Source organism: Notolepis coatsorum, assembly GCF_963971535.1.
Source record: "Notolepis coatsorum genome assembly, chromosome: 10".
Classification (NCBI taxonomy): Eukaryota; Metazoa; Chordata; class Actinopteri; order Aulopiformes; family Paralepididae; genus Notolepis; species Notolepis coatsorum.
This window is the reverse complement of record NC_140174.1, coordinates 41120261-41141914: the sequence shown is the minus strand read 5'-3', so window position 1 is coordinate 41141914 and position 21654 is coordinate 41120261. Positions and strand designations below refer to the sequence as shown.

At 43.2% G+C, this 21654-nt stretch overlaps 1 protein-coding gene across 1 annotated transcript in view; it reads right to left on the bottom strand.

Moving 5' to 3' along the window:
• dock1 (dedicator of cytokinesis 1) overlaps nucleotides 1-21654 on the bottom strand; it is a gene marked incomplete at its 5' end in the record, with an annotated part of 602016 nt that overhangs the window by 421290 nt on the left and 159072 nt on the right. The window contains 4 exons of the mRNA XM_084323017.1: nucleotides 1343-1471; nucleotides 2055-2155; nucleotides 3318-3407; nucleotides 14598-14695. Of these exons, the coding sequence (XP_084179143.1) occupies nucleotides 1343-1471; nucleotides 2055-2155; nucleotides 3318-3407; nucleotides 14598-14695 (418 nt within the window). The remainder of the gene's footprint in view (nucleotides 1-1342; nucleotides 1472-2054; nucleotides 2156-3317; nucleotides 3408-14597; nucleotides 14696-21654) is intronic.

Genomic DNA, 21654 nt, shown 5'->3' with positions numbered 1-21654 from the left:
AATACAGTTAAATAAATAGATAAATGAAAAGCAAATTTTTTTTGTACCGGAAATATACCGAACCGTGACTTCAAAACCGAGGTACGTACCGAACCGTGGATTTTGAGTACCGTTACACCCCTACTTTATACAAAAGGAATTAAAGACTGGTCCCTTATAGACTTAAGTGAAAGTATGGGTACCGTCTCAAAATCTTACTCAAGTAAAAGTCAGAGTGGCGGCTGATTGGCGCAGTGGGCAAGGCGCTCGCCTCTAACACAGGCGACGCTGGGTTCGAGCCCAGCTCTCGGTGTTGCTACCGGCTGGCCGGTCGTTCATACTAACACAATTGGCAAGTGTTAGAGGGTGGGAAAGCCGGTGGGTGGGGATTTGACGTTGTGGACAGCGACTCCTACAGGTCAGTTTGGTGACGCCGGTGCGACAGAAGCAGGAAGTGACGGGGGCAGCGTGAGCCTCCCACACGTTATTCCTCGCCACTGAGAGTTTGAGCTGTTACGGTGAAAAGATGCAACAGGCTGCCTCCTCGTGTACCGGAGGGGACATGTGATGCAAGGCTTCTGTCCTCACTACAACCGACCTGTGGGAGGCATAGTCTAGCAACGTTCAAGACAGGGGAGGGAAGAATTGGATACACGAAATTGGGATGGAAGAAAAATAGAAAAATGGGGAGAAAAAATGGATAAAAAAAAAGTTAAAGTCAGAGTATCTGGCTAAAAACACACTTGAGTAAAAGTCAAAAAGTTTCTACTTTTCTTTCTACTTAAAACTTTTTTTTATTTGGGGGCAATGAAATGTTCTGTTTCGTCCTCTTCATCACTCGTACTATCGTTTGTGGCCATCTTCTGTAGCTTGTCACTCTGACTGTCTATTGTTCTGATAGCAGGTGTTTAATAAAATATCCCAGCTTTCTTGCACAAGGACCAATCAGCATAGGTAAGGGCGGGTTAATTTTCCATTGATGGGGATTTGATGGGCTGTTTTTAAATAAAGTGCGGCCGCAGGATTAATAACGTTAACGTTAGTTCGGCCAGAGAAACAAATATACTAATTAAAATTGTTGGACCTGCGTTATTTGTAGGTCTGCATTTTAAATGTCAGGAGTAAAAAGTATGTTTTTTTTCTCTGAAATGTAATTGAGTAAAAGTACAAGTATACAAACCTAATAATACTCGAGTAAAGTACAAATCCCCCAAAACAGTACTTAAGTATCGCAAGGAAGTACAATTACTCAAGTACTTTACACCCCTGGTTCACATGAAGCTGTGTGTGTGCGTGCGTGTGTGTGTGTGTGTGTGCGCGTGCGTGCGTGCGTGTGTGTGTGTGTGTGTGTGCATGTACGTACTGGTTGAAGAGGACCCTGGAGCGCACTATGAACTTGAAGATGTACTCCAGGGCCTTCATGGCCCTCAGGAGCTGCTCCGTCTGCTTCTCTGCTTTATCCACGTAGTCTTTCAGAACATTGGTGAGCTTCCTGTGGAAACAATCACATGTATAGCAACCAAGTCAGAGGACCATAGTACAACACAATGGGATCTCCTGATCATTCATATAAGTTATGTTACGCTTGGTCAGACATTACTCAGAGCTGGGGGCGACTGGGTAGCGCAGTGGACTAAGCACTCGCCTACCACCGCAGAGACTCTGGGATCGAATCCAGCTGTCAGCGGTACCTCCGGCTTGGTCAGTCGTCCCTACTAACACAATTGGCAGTGTTAGCGGGTGGGAAGCCGGCGGGGTATGTGCCCTGGTCGTTGTAAACTGTGACTCCTACTGGTCGGCCTGTTCAGCAGGGAGGGGATCTGGGGGAAATACCGTTACGTTCCCCCAGTGAAACTCCTCGCTGTCAGGTGAAAAGAAGCGGCTGGCGACTCCACATGTATCAGAGGAGGCATGTGGTAGTTCTACACCCTCCCCAGGCCAACAGTGGGGCAATGCGCGCAGCGACCAGGAAGGGAATTGGCATAACGACTAAATTGGGATGGGTGAAAAATACAGAAAAAAAGACATTACTCAGAGCTGCTCGTTATTTTCTTAATGATAGCATTTCCACTCACGTGTAGGCCAGTGTGGCGCTGAAATGCTTGCGGATGTAGGTTTCCAGAACCGGGTGAAAGTGCTGGAACTTCCTGTCAGCTATAAGCCCAATTATGAACACCTGTCGAGAGAAGCGAGACATACTACATTAACATGTAAAGTGCACACTCGTAACAAAGAGCTCCAGAAGCGCAAGACTGTCTCATTCAATATGCTCAAAGGGATTGAATTTTTTTTTAAACTAGGTTGCAAATGAGAAAAAAGAAAAAAAGTAATTTTCTCCCAATTCTCCAGCCTGCAGATAATCTAGGACACCCGACACCACACTTTATGTGCGCTTTCCTCTGAAAAGGGAAGACCGGCTCTTTGGAGATTTGCCCAGTGATGTTGGGCTACGGAGATAGGGGGAGATCATGCGAGATGTTAGCCGATGATGTAGGGAGCTGCAAAGCGCTGATTTATTGGATGAAACACTTATCAAATTAAAATTCAAGCAGATAACTAATTCGCTGTACAGAGATCTTAATCAATCTTGGGAGGAAATGAAAAGTTAAATCATAGACCAAAAAACAATTAATGGAAATGTTACCCTGGTGCGGACATGCTGACGCATACCTATGCGGTTGCTCAGTGGTTTGGTTACCGATTCCACATTAGATGTGCGTTTATCTAGAGCACTGGGCATTCTGACACATTTCTTATTGAATGGACCTGCGGGGGGAATGTGTGTATAGGCTGTGTGAGCTACACTATACACAATTGTAATAGTGTGTGATTGATGGAAACGCAATGTGAACACTGGTCAGGTAGGAGCCCTCCCGGAGGGGCTTTCATTTAGTAATGTCTATAGATCTGCCTTTGGCCACACACTTGATATTCCTGTGAGGAGAGAAGGTGTGTTCTCTCTGCATAATTACACCCTGCACACACACATACACACAAACACGAACCCTGAGGCACTGGCAGTAACCTCATGCCGTTTAGTAAATATTTGTTTCGGACCCATATGGGATATGCCGTCGAGCCATTTAAAAGCTCTGTGTGACAGCATGTAAATGACACAGCATTTCTGAAATGCTGATCTGTAGGATATGCCACAGGAAGGATGAATGGGAATCAAAGGAGGTGATTCAGGAAGCCGGTTAGCCACAAAACTCGCAAAGAAATATCGGGCTGGTTTCACAGACATGGGTTAAGGTATTTTTGAAACCATAACTATTTCTACGTTTTACGTCACCAAAATGGGACCTTTTTGAAAGTTCAGCACCTCTCTCCATGCTTACCAAGGCATCAAACACTGGGATATCGAATGTGTCGTGGCCGGAATTCTCCATCATGATGTTGAAGAGAGCATCCAGGGTGTCTTGCAGAAACTAGAATGACAGATTTACATCACGTCATGGCAAACCAACAACAACAACAACAACAACAACAACAACAACAACAACAAAAAGATAGTACTGGCAACATCTGTTTAATACATTTCTTATTAGCAGAATGACTTAGGGCCTTCTCTAACTTTAGATGTGTGACATCAGTAGGAAAAAAGTAGTAGAACGCGCTCACCTCACTAGACTGGGTGCTGTAACCTCTGATATCATACATAAAAAATAGGGAAACAATGTCCAGGCACGCACTCCAGGTTTTTCCAAATTTATTGGCAGCCTGTAATCATGACGTTTCGGTGTGAACACACCTTCTTCAGAATGGCTTGCATGCAAGCCATTCTGAAGAAGGTGTGTTCACACCGAAACGTCATGATTACAGGCTGCCAATAAATTTGGAAAAACCTGGAGTGCGTGCCTGGACATTGTTTCCCTATTTTTTATGTGACATCAGTAGGTCAATGCGCCACCAACAAACTATGAAGGAAAAGTAACTTGAGGGGGGGCGGGGGTTTGCTCCTATTTTCTAGGTTTAAAGAAAAGCATGAACATTGTTGTCAGGGCAACAAAGCTGAATTTTCAGTGCTCCATTTTTTTGGTCAACAAATCACTTCCACAGCAACAAAAAAAGGATTTTGAAAGACTTCTGATTGAATCTGAAGAAAAGACAAACGACAAATTGAATTCCATGCCGCCCTGAATCAAGTCTGCAGTAAAACGAGAAGAATAGTTATTTTACAGGTTCCTCAAAGGACTACAGTAGCCCCTTTCGTGACTGTGATGCAAGCCTTGCTTGAATACGCAGTCACTGATTCCCACGTTACTAGCCATGTTAATGTGCACATCAAGCACTGGTTAAAGACGAGCGGTGGGTCCAAAATATATCAGATATAAATTTCAAAGGTACTCACCGTTGCATTAGGGTTTCACACACACACGCATTTTTATAATTTTTATAAACGAGTAAAAAAAAATCACTGAGCTAGCCATGGCTAAAATGGCTGCTTCCGCATTTTGACGCAGGAGCACTGTGATTGCTGGGCGCTTGCAACGGTGAGTACCTTTGAAATTTATATCTGATATATTTTAGACCCACCGCTCGTCTTTAACCAGTGCTTGATGTGCACATTAACATGGCTAGTAACGTGGGAATCAGTGACTGCGTATTCAAGCAGGGCTTGCATCACAGTCACGAAAGGGGCTATCAAAGGACTTGAGCAAGGAGGACGTTCCCAGAATCCGTCTATATACCTACTGCCACCACCACCTGCATATAAACCATATAACTCTGTATGATAGCATGTACAGTAATGATGTACATACAGTATATATACTGTATCTATCCACATCTGTTTTCATATACCTGCACATGATCCTTTATATCCTACTATATCTAAATCGACCTACTAGTTATGCTGCTGGCCAGTATGACTACTACCATACTCGTCTTTATACCTGTATCACTGTACATTAATATATATAATATATATATATACACATTAATATTACAACTCCACATACATCTGATTAGCACTACACCCAGTAGCACTCATTTATATATTTTAAACCCAGTTTAATCACATGTACATTGTATGCACTTTACTGTTACATTTGGCTGCCAAACTTATTTTCGTTGTACTGTACTTGTGCTGTATAATGACAATAAATCAGAATCTTATCTAATCTAATCTTAACATGCAGCTGGCGACATCAAGAAGACACGCACACCGAAAAAGAAATGATGCCGGGGGCACTCCAGACTCTACCCGATACTCTCATTACAACTTTAATCACATCACAAAGAAGAGACGGAGAAACCACGGGGACGGAACACACCCACAGCGCAAATACGTACAACGTCAAGTGCAAATAATTGTCCAAGTATGTCCCACAATGAATCCCTTGATAATGTCACCCCCACCCGTTTTATCTATTCACAGGCCAACCCTTTCAAATGTGTGGCATGATAGCTGCGATTCACTCTCTAAACCATCCCATAGTTCCCAACGTGGAGTGGGGAGGATAATGTTCGACAGTAAGAGTGGGTAGAAGAACACAGTGTATCGCCTTACTGCTACTTTAAACCTCATCTGTAAGTAACCCAGACAATTGTGAACATTAGAGCCATTAAAAGTACAACAAAGAAAATACTACATTTCTCTCTATGGGTACAGTACATAATTTCTTGACGACATTTACATCCATCAAAACCAACTGTACATGCCCATGCTCTCTGGGAAAACGCGGTTCCACTTAAATGGTGCACTCAGTAGGATCTTCAATCGTTTGGAATGAGGACCGTGCAGGCTCAACCATGTACAATCTCAAAAACTGCCCTCTTTTCTTGATTCTCCCATCACAACTGTTCTCTCGAGGGATGCAAGTAACAGTTGTGATTGGAGTATCAAGTAAATACGGGCGGGGTTTGAGATAGGTCAATTACGTGGAATAAGCATGGTAGAGTCTAGACCCATGGTTCTCAACCTTTTCTGGGCCAATGCCCCCCTCAACCCCCTACACCCAATGGGAATTACATTTTCGGCCCTCAATGTACAGTAGATGGTTATGATTATTTTATGTTTAGTTTATGATGGGTATCATAATGGGTAAATTCTCAGTTTGTTTTACGTCAGTTAATCATGTTTGTTTTTTGGTGAAATTAAGGCTTCTAACATAGTATTATGTACTAGTATAGGTGCTATTATAAATAATTGCAATAACCCACCAAGTAAATTAAATAATTTTAGAATTTTAAAACTTGCATGAGGCATTATTGTTGATAAGAAATAGCAGCCAAAAAAATGTCATGTGAGTGACCCAGAAGCACATTGTGGTCGAACCCAGGCTATTATTCACACAGGACTTAGTTACTTGGCGACCTTCTGGAGTTGAGAATTACTCTCCTCTTTTACAAAGGAAAATGTCCACAGATATGGTTTTACCAATGTGTCATATTGAACCTGACTTCACATGCTCCTTTCAATTTGAGTAACATTATGTCAAAATAACCTCAGAATAATGACTTTAATAACAAGTGCACTGCAAAATAATTGACAATTAAAAGCCAGTTTTGTGCCTGAAATGACTGGGATGTGCATTCACATTGGAATAATGAGGGGACCGATCTGCACAAAAATGTGTACCTTACAAATGATAGACATGGCAGATTTGCATTGGGATTATAATCACCTATGATCTCAGCTGGTCATTAAAGTCCCAAAAGTCTACTACGTTGGACAGTGAGTCCATGTATTCTTTTATCTCTTTCTTGGCTAGAAGTCTATACCAATTTGTGATGTAGGTGGGTTGGTCATTACCATTATTATTGTATTTGTAACACCATGTACACATCAGGTTAGTATGGGTAAGTTGTTTATGGTATTTGTTTGGTATTTGTGTATGGTGGTGTCACCGGGTAATAAGTCCCTCTTGTATTTCCGCTCCTCAGGTACCGCCCGCCCAATTTATTGAGACTGCTGAGCGCCCAATGATGACTACAGCTAAGGGCAATCACTCATTAAGGGGCGGGTGGATAAAGCCTGAGACTGCAACCACACGGGGCATCTTTTGCCATTGTTGAGACTAGTCTCATGATTGTGTCGGCCTTGTTCCACTCGGGTGTGGAAGCGAGTATGTGAACGTAAGGCTCATATGGTTTGGTAAATAGCCTGTGGCGTATATATTGTGTTGCTGGGTGGTTTTCCCGGTTTGCCAACCATACCTATATATATTCTTGTGTTACTGTAACACTTATATGTGTCCAGGGTTCCCCTTTGCTTTCCACATTTGTTGGGGTTAATAGCATAGGAGCGTTATTGCTTGTGTGGTTTTTGTGTGGCACTGGGTCTCAGTGTCTCTTGTTTCTCCCCCCATTCTGATGGGGTTAGTAGTGTAGGGTTATAATTTACTGTGCTTGTTTGTGTTTGCGGTTATCCCTGTTTGTTCTCCCCTGCCCTTGTGTCAATTTATGTTGTGTGTATGGCGACTATCCAAACATTTATGGAGTCACCGAGAGACTAAACCGGGGAAACAATTCTACCTGCCAGACGCGCCGATTGTCATGAAATCACTGCTCCAGGATACTGCGTTTGGTTACTTTATTGCGATTAAAAGCAGTTGATATAGTAACGTCATTAAAAGCAAATCACAGCTTGATTGGATATTGTGTAACGTGCGGTTAGCAAAGTATGACTTCCCCGTTCACTCCCTCATCATTTCAATACCTGAAACCCGCCGGTGAACAGCTGACTTTTACTCATACTACTACACCACGTGACCCATTTGTGAATGACGTGACCATAACAACCCGTCTTGTCTATACCTGTCACCAACAATCCGGCCCCTAATTATTACATAATCTCATTTCACAGTAATAATTACTAACACTTCAATTAATATAAAACACCACAATACAAATTTCGTTCAATTTTTTTTGTCTTTTTTCGATTTTTTGTGCGCAAGGAGTTCATAGTTCATAAGGTCTTGATACTCTTCTTAAATCGAACCCCCCCCCCCCCCCCCCCCCCCAAAGTCAAGTCAATTCAAACGTCAAAGTCACAAAAAAGTCAAAATAATCCAAAATCATGAAAAGAAACAAAGCCTTCATGACTGTTGACTCCTGAATAAGGCAAATCTTTGTCACAGGTCTATAGAGAAAACTGCAGGTCCGCGTCTTAATCCAGACCTGTCGCACAAGTCCGATCTCGTCTGGCATCGTCTCTGTAATCCTCCCAATGATCCACGAATTCCGTGGTACGGAATCGTCCATTATTGAGCACTATGTCACCGGGGATGAACACTTGATCTTTGTTCTGTCGTTCCTGTAATTGTGGCAGGTATGTGAGATGTCTACTGTTGAGAATTGATTCCACTTCGTCGAGTACTGTATGGAGTCCCTCCTCATCCTCTTCTCTTTATCCCATCCTCCTCTCCTCTCCTCCTCCATTCTCTTCTCTCTGTCCTCTCTTCCTCCTCCTCTTGCCATCCTCTCCTCTCTTTCTCCATGTGCTGCTCTCTCAGCTTCTGCAAGTTGATTCTGAAACTTCTCCATGGATCCATATCTCTGAGACACCACGTCACTGAGGCTGCGTTGTTCTCTCTCCGCCTGCTCCTTCATCCTCTTCAAACTCTTCCTCAACCAACCAACACCTCCAATATTCTCTACTGAGGCTTTATGTGCTGCAGTACCAGTCTTATGCACTGGGGGAAGACCACTCCCTCCATCTTTCCAGTATGGGTTCAACTCCAGCTTATGCAGACCAGCCTGTTGGATGGCCTCTGCTTTGGCTTTCTCCTCCTCTTGTCTCTTCTTCTCCTTTTTGATCTTTTTTGACCTTTTCTTCTTCTTGGTCTTGAAGATGGTCTCCTGCTGTATCTGATGAAGACGTTGGTCGAGCTCTGGGAGACGCCATGTGTTCTCTCCTCTCTGTGTCTTCAACTCCTGCTTGGCCTCGTCGATCACCTTCTGATGAGCTTTACGTTTATACTCCATCTTATTGGTGCTGCTCGAGCTTTCAGAACTAGCTCCGAACGCTGCCATGACACTGTCGTCTCTTCCAACTGGTCCATTTACAGTCCATCCAAGCATCGTATTGACTGCATATGGCCCTCCATTCACACTTCGGATGACTTCCAGTGGTTCTAAAGCTCTGGGAACGTTCAGACCAATCAACATTTCCACGTCTGCATCTATCTGTGGCAGATAAACATGCTTCAGATGAGGCCATTTTTCCAGATCTTGCTGTTGTGGGATGTTACTTCGATTGACAGGCATTTGATGTTGTGCAAAGATTTTTGGTATTTTACAGTATCGGTCACTGTCCAATCCAGCGACTTCCAAGTCAGATGTAGTGCAACTGTCAACCACCTTTTCTTGGCCCATGGTATGTAGAAGGATCCTTGTTTTACTCCCAGATAGTCCCAGTTTATCCATCAGACCCATTGTGCAGAAGGACGCTGAGCTCCCTGGGTCTAGAAAGGCATAGGTTTCCACTGACCTTTGACCTGTGCTTGATTTAACCTTAACTGGTACGATGGCAAGCTTGCAATATTGATCACCGGCCCCAGTAAGGCCACCGGTATGGATCTCGACTAGAGTTCTGTCCACTGCTCTGTCTGAGTTGCTCCTGCCTTTCTCTGCATCTCCATTCTCCTTAGAGTGGATGTGAAGCAAGCTGGGGTGTCGTGAGCCACATGTCCTGCAAAACAGACGTTCCCTGCACTCTCTGCTAATGTGCCCAGTGCACAAGCATCCAAAGCAAACTCCATTCTCCTTCAGGAACTCCATCTTCTCACTGTGAGCTCTCCTCTCCAATAGAGTACATGACTCCAGTGTGTGTCCACCCTCTTTGCAGAAAAGGCAAGTTTCCTCATATCCATCCTCTCTGTTTTCCCAATGAGCATCCCTTTCAATTGTGGAGAACGTTGTGGCAAAACTACTCCCTCTAGCCTGAAGACGAGGCACAGGTCTAGCTCTGCCACTTTCCTTGAAAGCCCCCGTCATTGGAGCGTCTTGTATGTCTCCAAATACAGGGTCTGTAGCGATTCTCGCTTCCCGCTCAATAAAAATCACAATATCTGTGAACGTAGCACGTTTGCGATGTCCTTCCTGGATGTTACATGCCTCTGTTCGCCATTTGTCCCTCAGCTTGTAGGGCAACTTCTTGATGACAGCAAGCATGTTTGCAGATGTGTTTAGGTCACATAGATTATGTACGTCTTTCATGGCATTGCAGCATCCGCGCAAGAATAGGCTGTATGTTTGTAAGGCTTTCCCATCCTCCGACTTAATAGCTGGCCATGCAAAGATTTTGTCCATGTAAGCGGATGCTATGACATGCTCGTTCCCAAAGTGTTCCTGGAGTAAAGCCTTCGCCGTAGCATATCCAGTGCCATCAGTCATATGTTGACAACTTTTGACTAGTTGTTTAGGCTGCCCCCTGGTGTATTGATCCAAATAGTGCAGGCAATCAACAGCATTGTCAGTCCTCCTTTCTATAGTCTGTTCAAAGGACTGTATAAAGCCATGGTACTGCAGAGGGTCACCTTCAAATGGTTGGATGTCTCTTTTAGGCAGTGAAGCAATGCATTGCTGATGCACCAACATGGAAGTGAGGTCGTTTTGTTTTTGCATAATAGACATTATGTTGTTCTGCTCACTGCTGTTGTTCCTGGAAACAGGTTGTATGTCTCTATGCACAGACAATGGAGGCCATGTAGTCTTTGGGACCGTGCTCTGTCTCGGTGTGAGCGCTGGGTACTCTGTAGCGTTTGAGATCACAGTCTGGGTCTGTGTGAGTGCTGAGGGCTTCTGGAGGTATTTGGCTCCGTCAGATTGCCTTTGCTTTGGTCGTGTGCCTCCAACATATGCAGGTTGTCCTCTTCCATCCTTGTGTGATACAAATGTCTCTGCATTAATGTTGAGGCCCTTTTCAAAGTAGGATTCCATTCCATCCGATTTACGAGAAGCAGCACTCCACACCCCTGACCCAGAGGTTCTCAGAATATTTAGCCTTGCTGCCGATGCAGCTATGTCCACTTTCAACTGAAGTTGTTCCTTTTGTTTCTTTATGTGAGCTTCCTGGTCCTGTAGAGCATGCCTTGCTATGTCTGCTTGTTTCTTTATTTGAGCTTCCTGGTCCTCAAGAGCATGCTTTTGTTCAAGCAACTCTTGCCGAGCCATTAAGGCGGCCATGTCGGCCTCGGCTCTGAGGCGTGTGGATGCATTAGAGGAAACCTTTGATCTAGAAGATCTTGAACCATAATTCTTGCTACTATGGTTGGATATGCTGTCCCCTGGTTGAACATCCTCTTGAGCATAACGAGTACTGTGCAACTGAGGCCCCGTCACTTCCACATTTCCCACACCCCCATGCTCTCCATTTTCCTCCTCTGCAACCTCATGCTGCTGTATTTCAGTAGGCCTGTTATGAGCCTCTAACTGAGGTGTGTTTCCTTTGGTTACCGAAAACCAGGCATTAACATCGCTAATGAACCCATCTTTATGTTTATTGACCTTTGAGAACCAGTCATTTTGCCGTTCCTGTTCATCGAGTGGAATAAGAGGCACCAAACAGCCATGAAGTTCATCAGCACTGTCAGACACCTGCATCAAAACGTCAAGTTGTGCTTCAACCAGTGCAACATTTTGCTCATTTTCCATGAGCTCTCTGACAGACGTTTTATTTCCTCCACTTTCCCTTTGCATTTCTTTTTGAGTGATTCGACTTTGTTTGCAAGAGCTTTTGCAGTGAGAGTTATTTTTCTCTTTTCTTTGTCCTGTTTCCCAACATTTGAATCACTCATTTTGAAAGCACAAGAAAGTTATCACAAGCCATGAGAATCCAATTCCAACGTTCAACGCATTTGCAAAACCCGCCACATATGTCAGCCACGGCAAGAGAGCAGTGCAGCGCACGTCAATTGTTTGTTGTCACACACACATGATAGAAGTTTTGCCCGGCGGGCTGCACACACACATCCACAGCGTGTTTCAGCATAATAATAATAACAGTTAGTTAGGTAGAACCAGCTCAAAATTGTTCCAAACGAACCAACATGGGTCCACACTGCGCAACGGGTCGGGTTACATTACCGCAAATCCGTTGACGTATGCTGGTCTGGATCGGTCCGGTCCTTTGTGCGTGCGTGCGATCATCCCATTGTTTACATGCGCGCGTTGCTCCTTTGCTCCGTCCAATAATGTCTGACTTATCGGGACCTTTCGTGGATCCAATCCTTCGTTCAGTGTCGCTTTTGCTAACCATCTTTATTATTTTCTCCTACCGGGACCCGTGCTAAAAGCACCTGCTGGACGGGTTGATTTTCATAGCAACCCAGTTCAGCTACTGTTATAAGTAAACTGATACGTCTGTAAACATTTACATCATAATAAACAACACTTATAGACCTTTGTATGTGACACAATTCATCATGGAGTAGGTGATTTAAGGGCCTTGGCTAAAACCTCTAAATTGCATATTAATAGCCATACATTCGCATTAGCAATGCTGCTAAGTATCTTGCTTAATGTGAGCTCACTTATCAATGACAGGGTTATGTGTGGGTGCACTGAACACCAGTCCCTTCTCCAATTGCGCACAAAATGTATGCTCTGCTGTTGTGGCCCCATCTACATGCATCTTGTGAACCGGGTGTTCTGGGTGTTCTGTCCTGGCAATGGGTAGGGTCTAATCAAATCTGCATAATTTTATATTTTTTTATCATCTGTCACAGAGAAGTGTAAGCCTTGGGCCTCTACATAGAACATGTTGTTAGGGCCCTATGAAATCCGTTTTATCTTTTCCTGTTTTCGGATTTTTATTTTCCCGTTTTTGGATTTCTCGTTTTTTTTCTCCATTTTTTTTTTATTCTTTCCTTTGGATTTAAGTTTAACCAAAAAAACCCAATAAAAATTATGTTTTTAAAGCAATTCAAAATAAATGTATACAACCCCCGCAGTATGGTGTGTACATTCAACCATTAAAAGGGGAACACCACCCAGATTAAGAAATCCAATGTTATTTCCATGGCCTAGCAAAGTTCAACATTTGTCAACATGAGCTACTCTCTCTCCCAAAGCCAGAAACCAGAGAAGTAAGAATCAAACTTCAAATATAAAGTCTTGAGCTGCTCTGTTGACATGAATGGGAGACAGATTTTTGTATACCCAAATGAGCTATTTTACAACAGTGTTCTCAGTTATGAAATAGTCTGAAATTCACCTGGGTGTTCCCATGGTCACCTTTACCATCTTTACCCAGTTCACCGTCTATAGAGAAGCTTTAGAGTAGACGTTATACCTGATGACACAGTTTGAGTTTGAGCACTCTTGTTCCTGGGACTTGGGAGAGAGTTGATCATGCAGACTAATATTTTTGCACTGTCTTAGACCATAGGAATGACATGTACATATTCTGTTAAAAGACATGCCCGTTCCACGTAATTACACGTGGCTAAGACGACACAGTCGTTGTTCGCCCCAACCTATTGAAAATCTTATCGAGTGCACCTTCAAATGAACTGATCTGAGGGGCGACAGGCTGTGTGTTAAAAGGTGTTGAAAGCCGAACGCGTGACACAATTCTAGCCGTCGCCCCGTAGAAGCGCCTGTCATCATCGCAGGAGGATGTGATCCATCAAGTTCACCAAGAGAGACGAGCGCGACTTTGGAGTATAAATCACACTTCTATCAGACTAGTGCGTTACACTGAGAACTTCTTCACCTGGAAACTGGAGACTTTTTTTGTGTGTGTGTGGGGAGAGGGGGGGTTAAGGCAATTTAGCAGACGCTTTTATCCGATGTGAAGTATAAGAAGTATGAATTAAGAAAAACATTTAAAAATGATTATTCATGACCTAGTACATCTAATGTAATGCTGTATGCTAACACTACAGTATGATGATATGATGAGGATATATGAGGAGAAATGACTAAAACCAATGTTTTCCAAATTCTCTATTTGAATTATTTTTTTTACTAAAAGTACCAGATCTACAATACAGCAGAAATGTGTATTAAATGTCAAGAATTTAAATGTCAAGTGACAGCACAAGGACTTTGATAAAGAGAGAGAGCCGCCGATGTTGGAAACGGTAATCACACCCCTATAGTTTAATGAACAAGCCCAGCTGCTTGTTGGACGTCTCAGAGAGCAAAGGGACTTTACTAAGTATCTGCTCAAAACCACCTGCTCAAAACCCATCTCCAAGAAACTGCTTCATGTATCTACCCCGCATTGGGCCCTCGATGGCTCTATACAGTAGTTCTGACAGCACGGCGTCTCGGACGGACATATTGCACGAGCGTGGCGTCATACCTTCTCCTGCCCAGCTGTTCAAAAACAACCTGTTCCCACGACAGGTGGTGAAACCCCTGGAGGAAACGCTGCCAAGAAGCCGTGGCGTTCAGGAACCACGAGGAGTGTGTTCTGATTGGATTGTTTATGTCACCAGCTGTTGGGACGTCTCAGCGAGTGTGTTTTGAGGCGGGAGACGATTTAATTAGGATGCAATAGAACGCGGAATAACCGCAAGCTTGTCGACGTCTCTCATCAATAAATCTTTACCTTCGGAAACGTTAAAAGCTTTTTTTTTTATCTCAGTGTCCTCCGTCTCCCTCCCTGGACTGGAATACGTTTTGAGAAACGCTTCACAGTAGAGAGTGGAACTCGGACCCACCTTGACCACTTCTCCTCCCTCCACCTTCATCAGCTGCTGGAGGTTCTGCTGCAGCAGGCTGGTGTTGGAGCGCCACTTCAGGAGGCCCAGCAGGTCCACTAGAGGAGACGAGACAAGACACAGCGGGTCAAGGAGGACGCTCATCACAAGGACATGTGACGCCAGCGTACAGGGAGGAGGAAGAGAGAAGGTATGCAGAGAGAAACAGGAAAAACAAGACTCCCGCACTGTTTACTAGAACTTACTTACTTGCACTCTCACTCATTCTTACTTACAATCACTTTATTGATTTACATCTAACAATGTTTGGGTCCTTAAACAGCAGGACAGACAGAAGGGAGTTCTCTTTCCTATAGCACACATGTTAAGCGCCCGTTGATGTGAAACTTAAGGAACATGCCACCGTTACAGGAAATGCACTTACAGTCTTCCCCGGAGTAGATAGTTTCCAATTTTCTCTCTGTGCGTTTCAGTAGAAAGCTATCCGGCTGCAAGCTAGCCTAGCTGAGCACAAATTAATGGAGTGGATATGGATCAGCTAGCCTAGCTTAGGGCGACCAAACTTCCTCTTTTGCCCGGACATTTCTTTTGCCTCTTTTCACACCTTGTCCGGGGTGTCCGTTTTTATAAATTCATGAAAATGTCCGGGTTTCAAAGACCTGCGGTGCGTAAAAAGAAGCTCACCTGACATATCGTCATGTACAGTAACTCGAGAACCGAGGCATGGAATTGGTCGAATGAGGCGGCATTCGAACGACAACAAAATCGATCTTTCGAACAGTATATTATATGTTCTGCGAGAAATGCAACCCCGAGCCGCTAGCTAGACGCTCGCAAAGTGCCGCGACTTGCATGCGCTCAGCGCACGCGCATGACGGCCCGACACGGTACCCCACCTGTTAAGATTAAAACATGGCACATGGACACAGAAAAACATTTAAAAAAGCTGTGCAAGGTGAGAGTTCGTCTACAAAGTTGACCAAATTCTTTGTTAGACCCAGGAAAACAGAGGATGCTGTAAATGCGTTTGCATTTCATACTGTGAAACATCACAACAGCTACAGATGCATGGATTGGAAAAAATAAATGTCCAGACTCTGACACTGCCAAAATGTTTAGTAGCCTTATATTTGGTTCATGGTGCCTCAAAATGTTTTTGGTTTGATTTATATAATAAACATAGGTAATAAATATGTCATGTTCACTAATGGAAAGTTATGCAAATGTACAAATCCAAAACTGCATAGTGCACTTTTAAAATAATTAGTATCTTTGTGAGGTTATACTGTTTTATTATTTACATTTAAAGGATACAGAGATAATTAGTTAAAGCTGGATTTTCTACAGAAGAGGTATTATTTAGAACATTATTTCATATTTATTTGTTATTTATTGTTGTCCAGTAAGACTTGAAAAGAGAGCTATTATTTTGTTACAGGTTGGTTTTTAAGTTATTCTTGTGCCATTGAGATTTGTCAGAGAGATAATTTTAGGCATAATAAAGCATGTTGATTGTTGAGTAACTGGTTTGGTGTGTCTTTGGTTACAGAGAGCTATTATTGTGTTATATAAAATAATATAAATAATAATTGTCTATCCATACAGAGGAGGCATACTTTAAATATAGTATAACAATAAGGCATATTCGAGTAAACATTGAGTATCATTATGTATCTCAAGGCTGGGGCCACCATGTCATCTTTTTTGGAAAACAAAATCCGGGAGAGATGTTTTTGGCCAAAAGCTGGGGTATCTTGCACCTGGATAGCTGTCTACTGAACGCACAGAGAAGGAATTGGTATCTTTCGTCATCCGACTCCGGAGAAGATGGTAAGCACTTTTCCCATAATGTTGGCATGTTCCTTTAAGTTGACACAGGAGCATTTACAGTCAGGTTTCGAGCAGAGAGAGAGAGAAAGACAGGGACAATTTTGACATTTGCTTTTTCCTGTGTGGTGTCAAGATGTTTTTCTTTTAGTGTTATTTATTAAAAAAAAAATGTACATACAAATTAGCTTTACAATTTTCTAAATATCATTTTAGTAATCCATACTACAGTGAAGTGTAAAATCGCTATATTAGAACCCTTAAATTTCATCAGGGAACATGAATTTACATATAAGAGGATGAGTCAAGGATTTGATTAATCACGTTCCAAGGGAGCACTAGCTCGGAACACCTTTGAGGGATTAGCAAATTGGTGGGCTTAAAAAAAATGCACTCGTCTCAATTTGTTAAGCCATTCTATCACCCAGACATGTGTGCATCAAATCAGGTCAATCCCAGAGGCCGAGGCCACGTTACACGGAGGAAGACACAAGGGTGTTGAGGAACCTTATTGTGGTTGTATGTCTGTATGTACTGTACAGTATGTGGTCTTGTAGCTTAACAGGAAGAGCCAAGGTACCAACACTGCCTGGGTTTGGAGTATGATTATCTGACTAAAAGACACTAAAAGATTTACGTAGGCAACCAAATGGAATATTACGACTAGATCATCCATTTGGATAGTAACACAGCTGGACTATAAGCAGTATAATGCGTCGGCTGATCTAGTGTCAGCCAGATCTAGGCAGTAATTCCACAGCTTGCCTCAGTAAACCGCAGCTTGACAAAGGAGCTCAGGCTGGCTCACCTGTCCTTTACTATCCTGCTGGGAAGCCTGTGCCTGGCTGGGACACAACCCTCACCCCTTCCCGAACCCTCCTCGTTAATACTCTGGCAGAGCAAATCAAGCCTGGCGACATGGTGATGGATGCCTATCAGCTAGCGTCCTGACAGCCTATCAGGGTTCAGCCACCGGGCCCTTATCTAAGTGACCTGAGGGTTCGCTGGCCCCCCGCTCCTCCAGGAGATATAGATTTGAAACTTGGCGGCTAAGCGCCTCAGAGAGACAAATGAAATGAGAATGAATTGTGGAGCAGCGGGGGCCTCAGTGGGAGGCCACCGTCGGAGGACCCGGGAGACACGGTGGGGCTGGGGGTAAATCCATGCTCGCTGCCGAACGTGAGACCGTAAGACCGGGTGCCGAGGAGATCCAGTTTAGAAAGGGTGATTTGGTTTGGCCTGGGAGTTAACACAGAGCGAGTTAAGACGTGACAAACAGCATCTGCACAGGAAATGGGTTCTCTTGCTGGAAAGACTTGGAAGAAGACAGATGGAGAGAAGAGGCTGAGGACAGATTAATTCCATGACGATGAATTGCATTACCATTGCATGATTGAAATGTAATTGAAATGCATCACCGTTTGAATGTTTGTTTACTTTACTGTTTCTCCTTCATCTTTCTCCAAAGCAAATGGAATCAACACAGGGCATGACTCATTGCCTTATTTAAGTGTCTTGTTTCTCTACCGCGTTATACTGTATGCAAAATGTTGCATTCACATATCATTACACTTCTATTCAAAGATGAATTGATACATTGAAGATACTGGATTTAAATGTGCACTGCAAATTAAAGAACTAATGGAATAAAAGTTATGAAATGAGTTATGATGATGATGATGAATAGTTTTATTTTCTGTCTTTGTTTACAGATAAATCAAAAACACACATGTGTGGACTTTCAAAAGGAAAAGAAAAAAATAACAAATAACAAATGTACATATTCAAAGTAAGCTCACACACAAAATCCAAACTCAATGACCAAAAAAAGTAATAGGCTGAAGCACATGCTTATTTTTGCCTAGCCTTTACAATTCTTAAAAACTAAATATACTTTAATATAAGAAAGAAAATTTTAAAATATGCTGCAAGATATAATTTTTTTCTTTTCTTTTTCTTTAAGAGAAAAAAGAAGAGAAAATAAATGTTTGATGTTTTACTCAAAACTGTACTCCTGAATTATTTTATCCTTCAGGGCCTTTTTAAATCTCCCCTGAGAGGTACACAACTTCAACCCGTCACTAAGACTATTCCACAATTTAACCCCCAAAATTGAAACACATCAGGGCCCTCATTCATCAACGTGTCTTACGCACAGATTTGTGCTTAACCTGTGCGTACGACCATTTCTAAGCAAAGAGTGGGATTCATCAATTTCAACTTGAACTTCACTTCGTGCTTATGTGTACGCACAGCTCGGAGCACACTTAGCTGACGCCCAGTGGTAGAATATATTATTACAACAAGGAAATGAGCTTCTGTGCATTAGTTTCAACACTGGCATGTTCTGTATGAACCGTAATTCATTATAGTTCATTGTAAAATAGCAACAGTAGTGTAATTATGGTCAAAACCCTATAAATAGCATTTGGAATAATAGATCTTTCTCTCAGAATGAATGCAGCATGGTTTATATAGCATTATCGGAATATACGGGGTGTACTGACTGACTGCGCTCCGCGTAGCTCAACTCGTTATTATTTTGCGCACAGACCGCAGAAACACGGGAACGTTTTGATTATATTTAAAAGGCTTTACGTTAAACGAAACAAGTGGAATTTCGAAGCTGTAAGCAGAATACAAGTCATATGAACACCCACGATATAGTGTTCTTCCCCCTTTTTACTGTATAAGAAAGAATAAAAAACGCATTGCAATGACACCAGATAGTGGACAGACTATGTATATGATGGGATTCAAGTTCGCGTTTTTGTTGATCATAGGCATGCTGTCAGAGTATGATATCTTAATCAAACATTCTAGAACATTTGTCGTCACAGATCATGTCCTAATAGAACATAGGCTATGGCATGGTCCATCGTGATATTGTGTGGACTGTTATTACTGTACCGGTACCACCCATTGTGACAACAGCCTTGTGAGTCCCGAACACAAACATGATGGAATTCAAGTTCATGTATTGAAAGGCAGGCTACATCATACATGCAGTGAGATTCATTGTTCTTGTATATGCTCTCGTATTATTGTTTATATAGGCTACCCAATACTGACATCAAAATAGATTGTAGTATGCCTCTAGAAATCATATGCAGCAGGTAGAAAATTTACGGAAAATCCATCGCGATTTGGAATAAAATTGAGGAGAACTTTAATCCCTGGGTATTAATCAAACAACACAGGAAAAGGCAGTCATATTCCAGCACGGTCTTTATTAGTGTTTGCGCTGCCCAGGCAGCAATGGTTAATAGATATCATATCCGACATCACCGTTCTCATAACACGCTTCCCTCGGCTTAGTCCATTTTTCCACATTTCATGGGGGTATTCCATTACCGTATATGGTTAATCGGGGCGGTTCTGGTATGCAAATACTTAAAACAGTGCACGAGCTCAAACGTAGGATCAAAGTCATATTTATCAAGACAGGTGTGCGTAGAACCTGTGTACGCACGTGTGATGAATCCCGTTTTTTTCGTGCGTGCACTGATTCTAAATTCTGTGCTTACGTGTGGAAATAGAACATATTCTACGCCACGTTGATGAATGAGGGCCCTGGCTTTTACATTAGTTCTTACCTTTTTATATGTTTTAAGAATACACAACCCTCTTAAAATGATACTTTCCTTCTCTTGGTTGAAAGAGACATTGAATACAAGCTGGTAGGTTCTTACTCTTAGCACGAAAAATGATCTCCAAGGTTTTTATGTAAACCATATCTACAAATTTTAATGTGCAGGACTTTATGAATAATGGTTTGTCAATTCAAGATAACTAGCTTTATTTATTATTCTATGGCATTTACAATAATTTTTTTTATCAAAATGTAAGGTTTGGATTGATGGTGGCACTAGAACAAAGGTCACAGGGTCCTCAAAATCAATAGGGTTCATCATAAATGTGCACCACAAATTTTAAAGGATTCAAATGAAAGCTATTTACGAGTTATCGCGTTCTGCTGCAGAGGCGGCAGCAAGCCATAACGTCCCGACACAGTGGTTCAAGGATGTAATTAATGGATGAGCTGGTATCACGCTCCATTTCTTTTCACTCCATTTCCATTTTCAACTCAATGATACAAAAGGTCACATTCTCACATTATGATATATCGCGGCACAATATATTGTCACAGTGCTAATCTTTACAGCGATATGGTTTGCGTAAACATTTCATCACACGATTGTATTTCCAGTACCATTTGTCACTACAGTACAGGCTTTTATCACACAGTTTAACAGTAGCTCGGATTTAAAGGGTTAGAACTTCAGGTCTGACTCATCTCTCTCTCTTCCTCTCTCCTTCTCTCTCTATCTCTGTCCCTCTCTCTCTCCCTCCCTCTCTCCCTTCCACTCTCTCTTCCTCTCCCTCCCTCCCTCTCTCTCTCTCTCCCTCCTTTCCACTCTCCCTCTCTCTCCCCCCCCTCTCTCTCCCTCTCCCCCTCTCTCCCTCCCTCTCTCTCCCATCCTGGGTGAAGAACAGTGTGTGTTAACAGGTCCTCAGCAGGCTCCCAGTCACCTCCCCACTCTGCTGTCACGAGGCTCCAGCTACTCCTCAGGCCTTCCTGGAGAACCGCTGCGCTGCAACCACCTGGGGACAAGCGTCTGCAGACACTTCACAGGGTCTCTGGGGGGGGGGGGCAGCCGACTGCATAAATCTAGTTTTAATTAAAGGAGTGTTTCATCTCAGATGTGGGGATCAGGGACTACGTGTCACGCGTGTGAACCTGGCAGTCCGCGGGGAACAACCTTAAAGTGACTGTTTTTATTTTATTCCTGCCTGGGGGGGGGGGGGGGGGGCCTTCAGGTGAAACCACTTGTGAGCAGCCCCGCCCGGTAAGATGAAGTGAATACAAACGCAAAGGCAGATGGAAGAGCTGCCATACGCTCCGATGACTGATGAGGCAAATAAACAGACCGTACGTCGAAGAGAGGATAGAGCGAGAGGAGGGGAACGGGGGTTGGTCGGTGGGAGGACAGGCAGAGGGAGGGGTGGAGCCGGAGGGGTGGAGGGATGTAAGATCCGGCGGAGAGATGGAACGGAGAAGAGGAGGACGTTGTGGGGGGAGAAATGAGAGGAAAGATGAAGAGTGGAAAACAGGACTAGATGGGGATGGAGAGAAGGCAGAAAGAGGAAGTGAGTGAGTGAGTGAGTGAGTGAGTGAGTGAGTGAGTGAGTGAGTGAGTGAGTGAGTGAGTGAGTGAGTGAGTGAGTG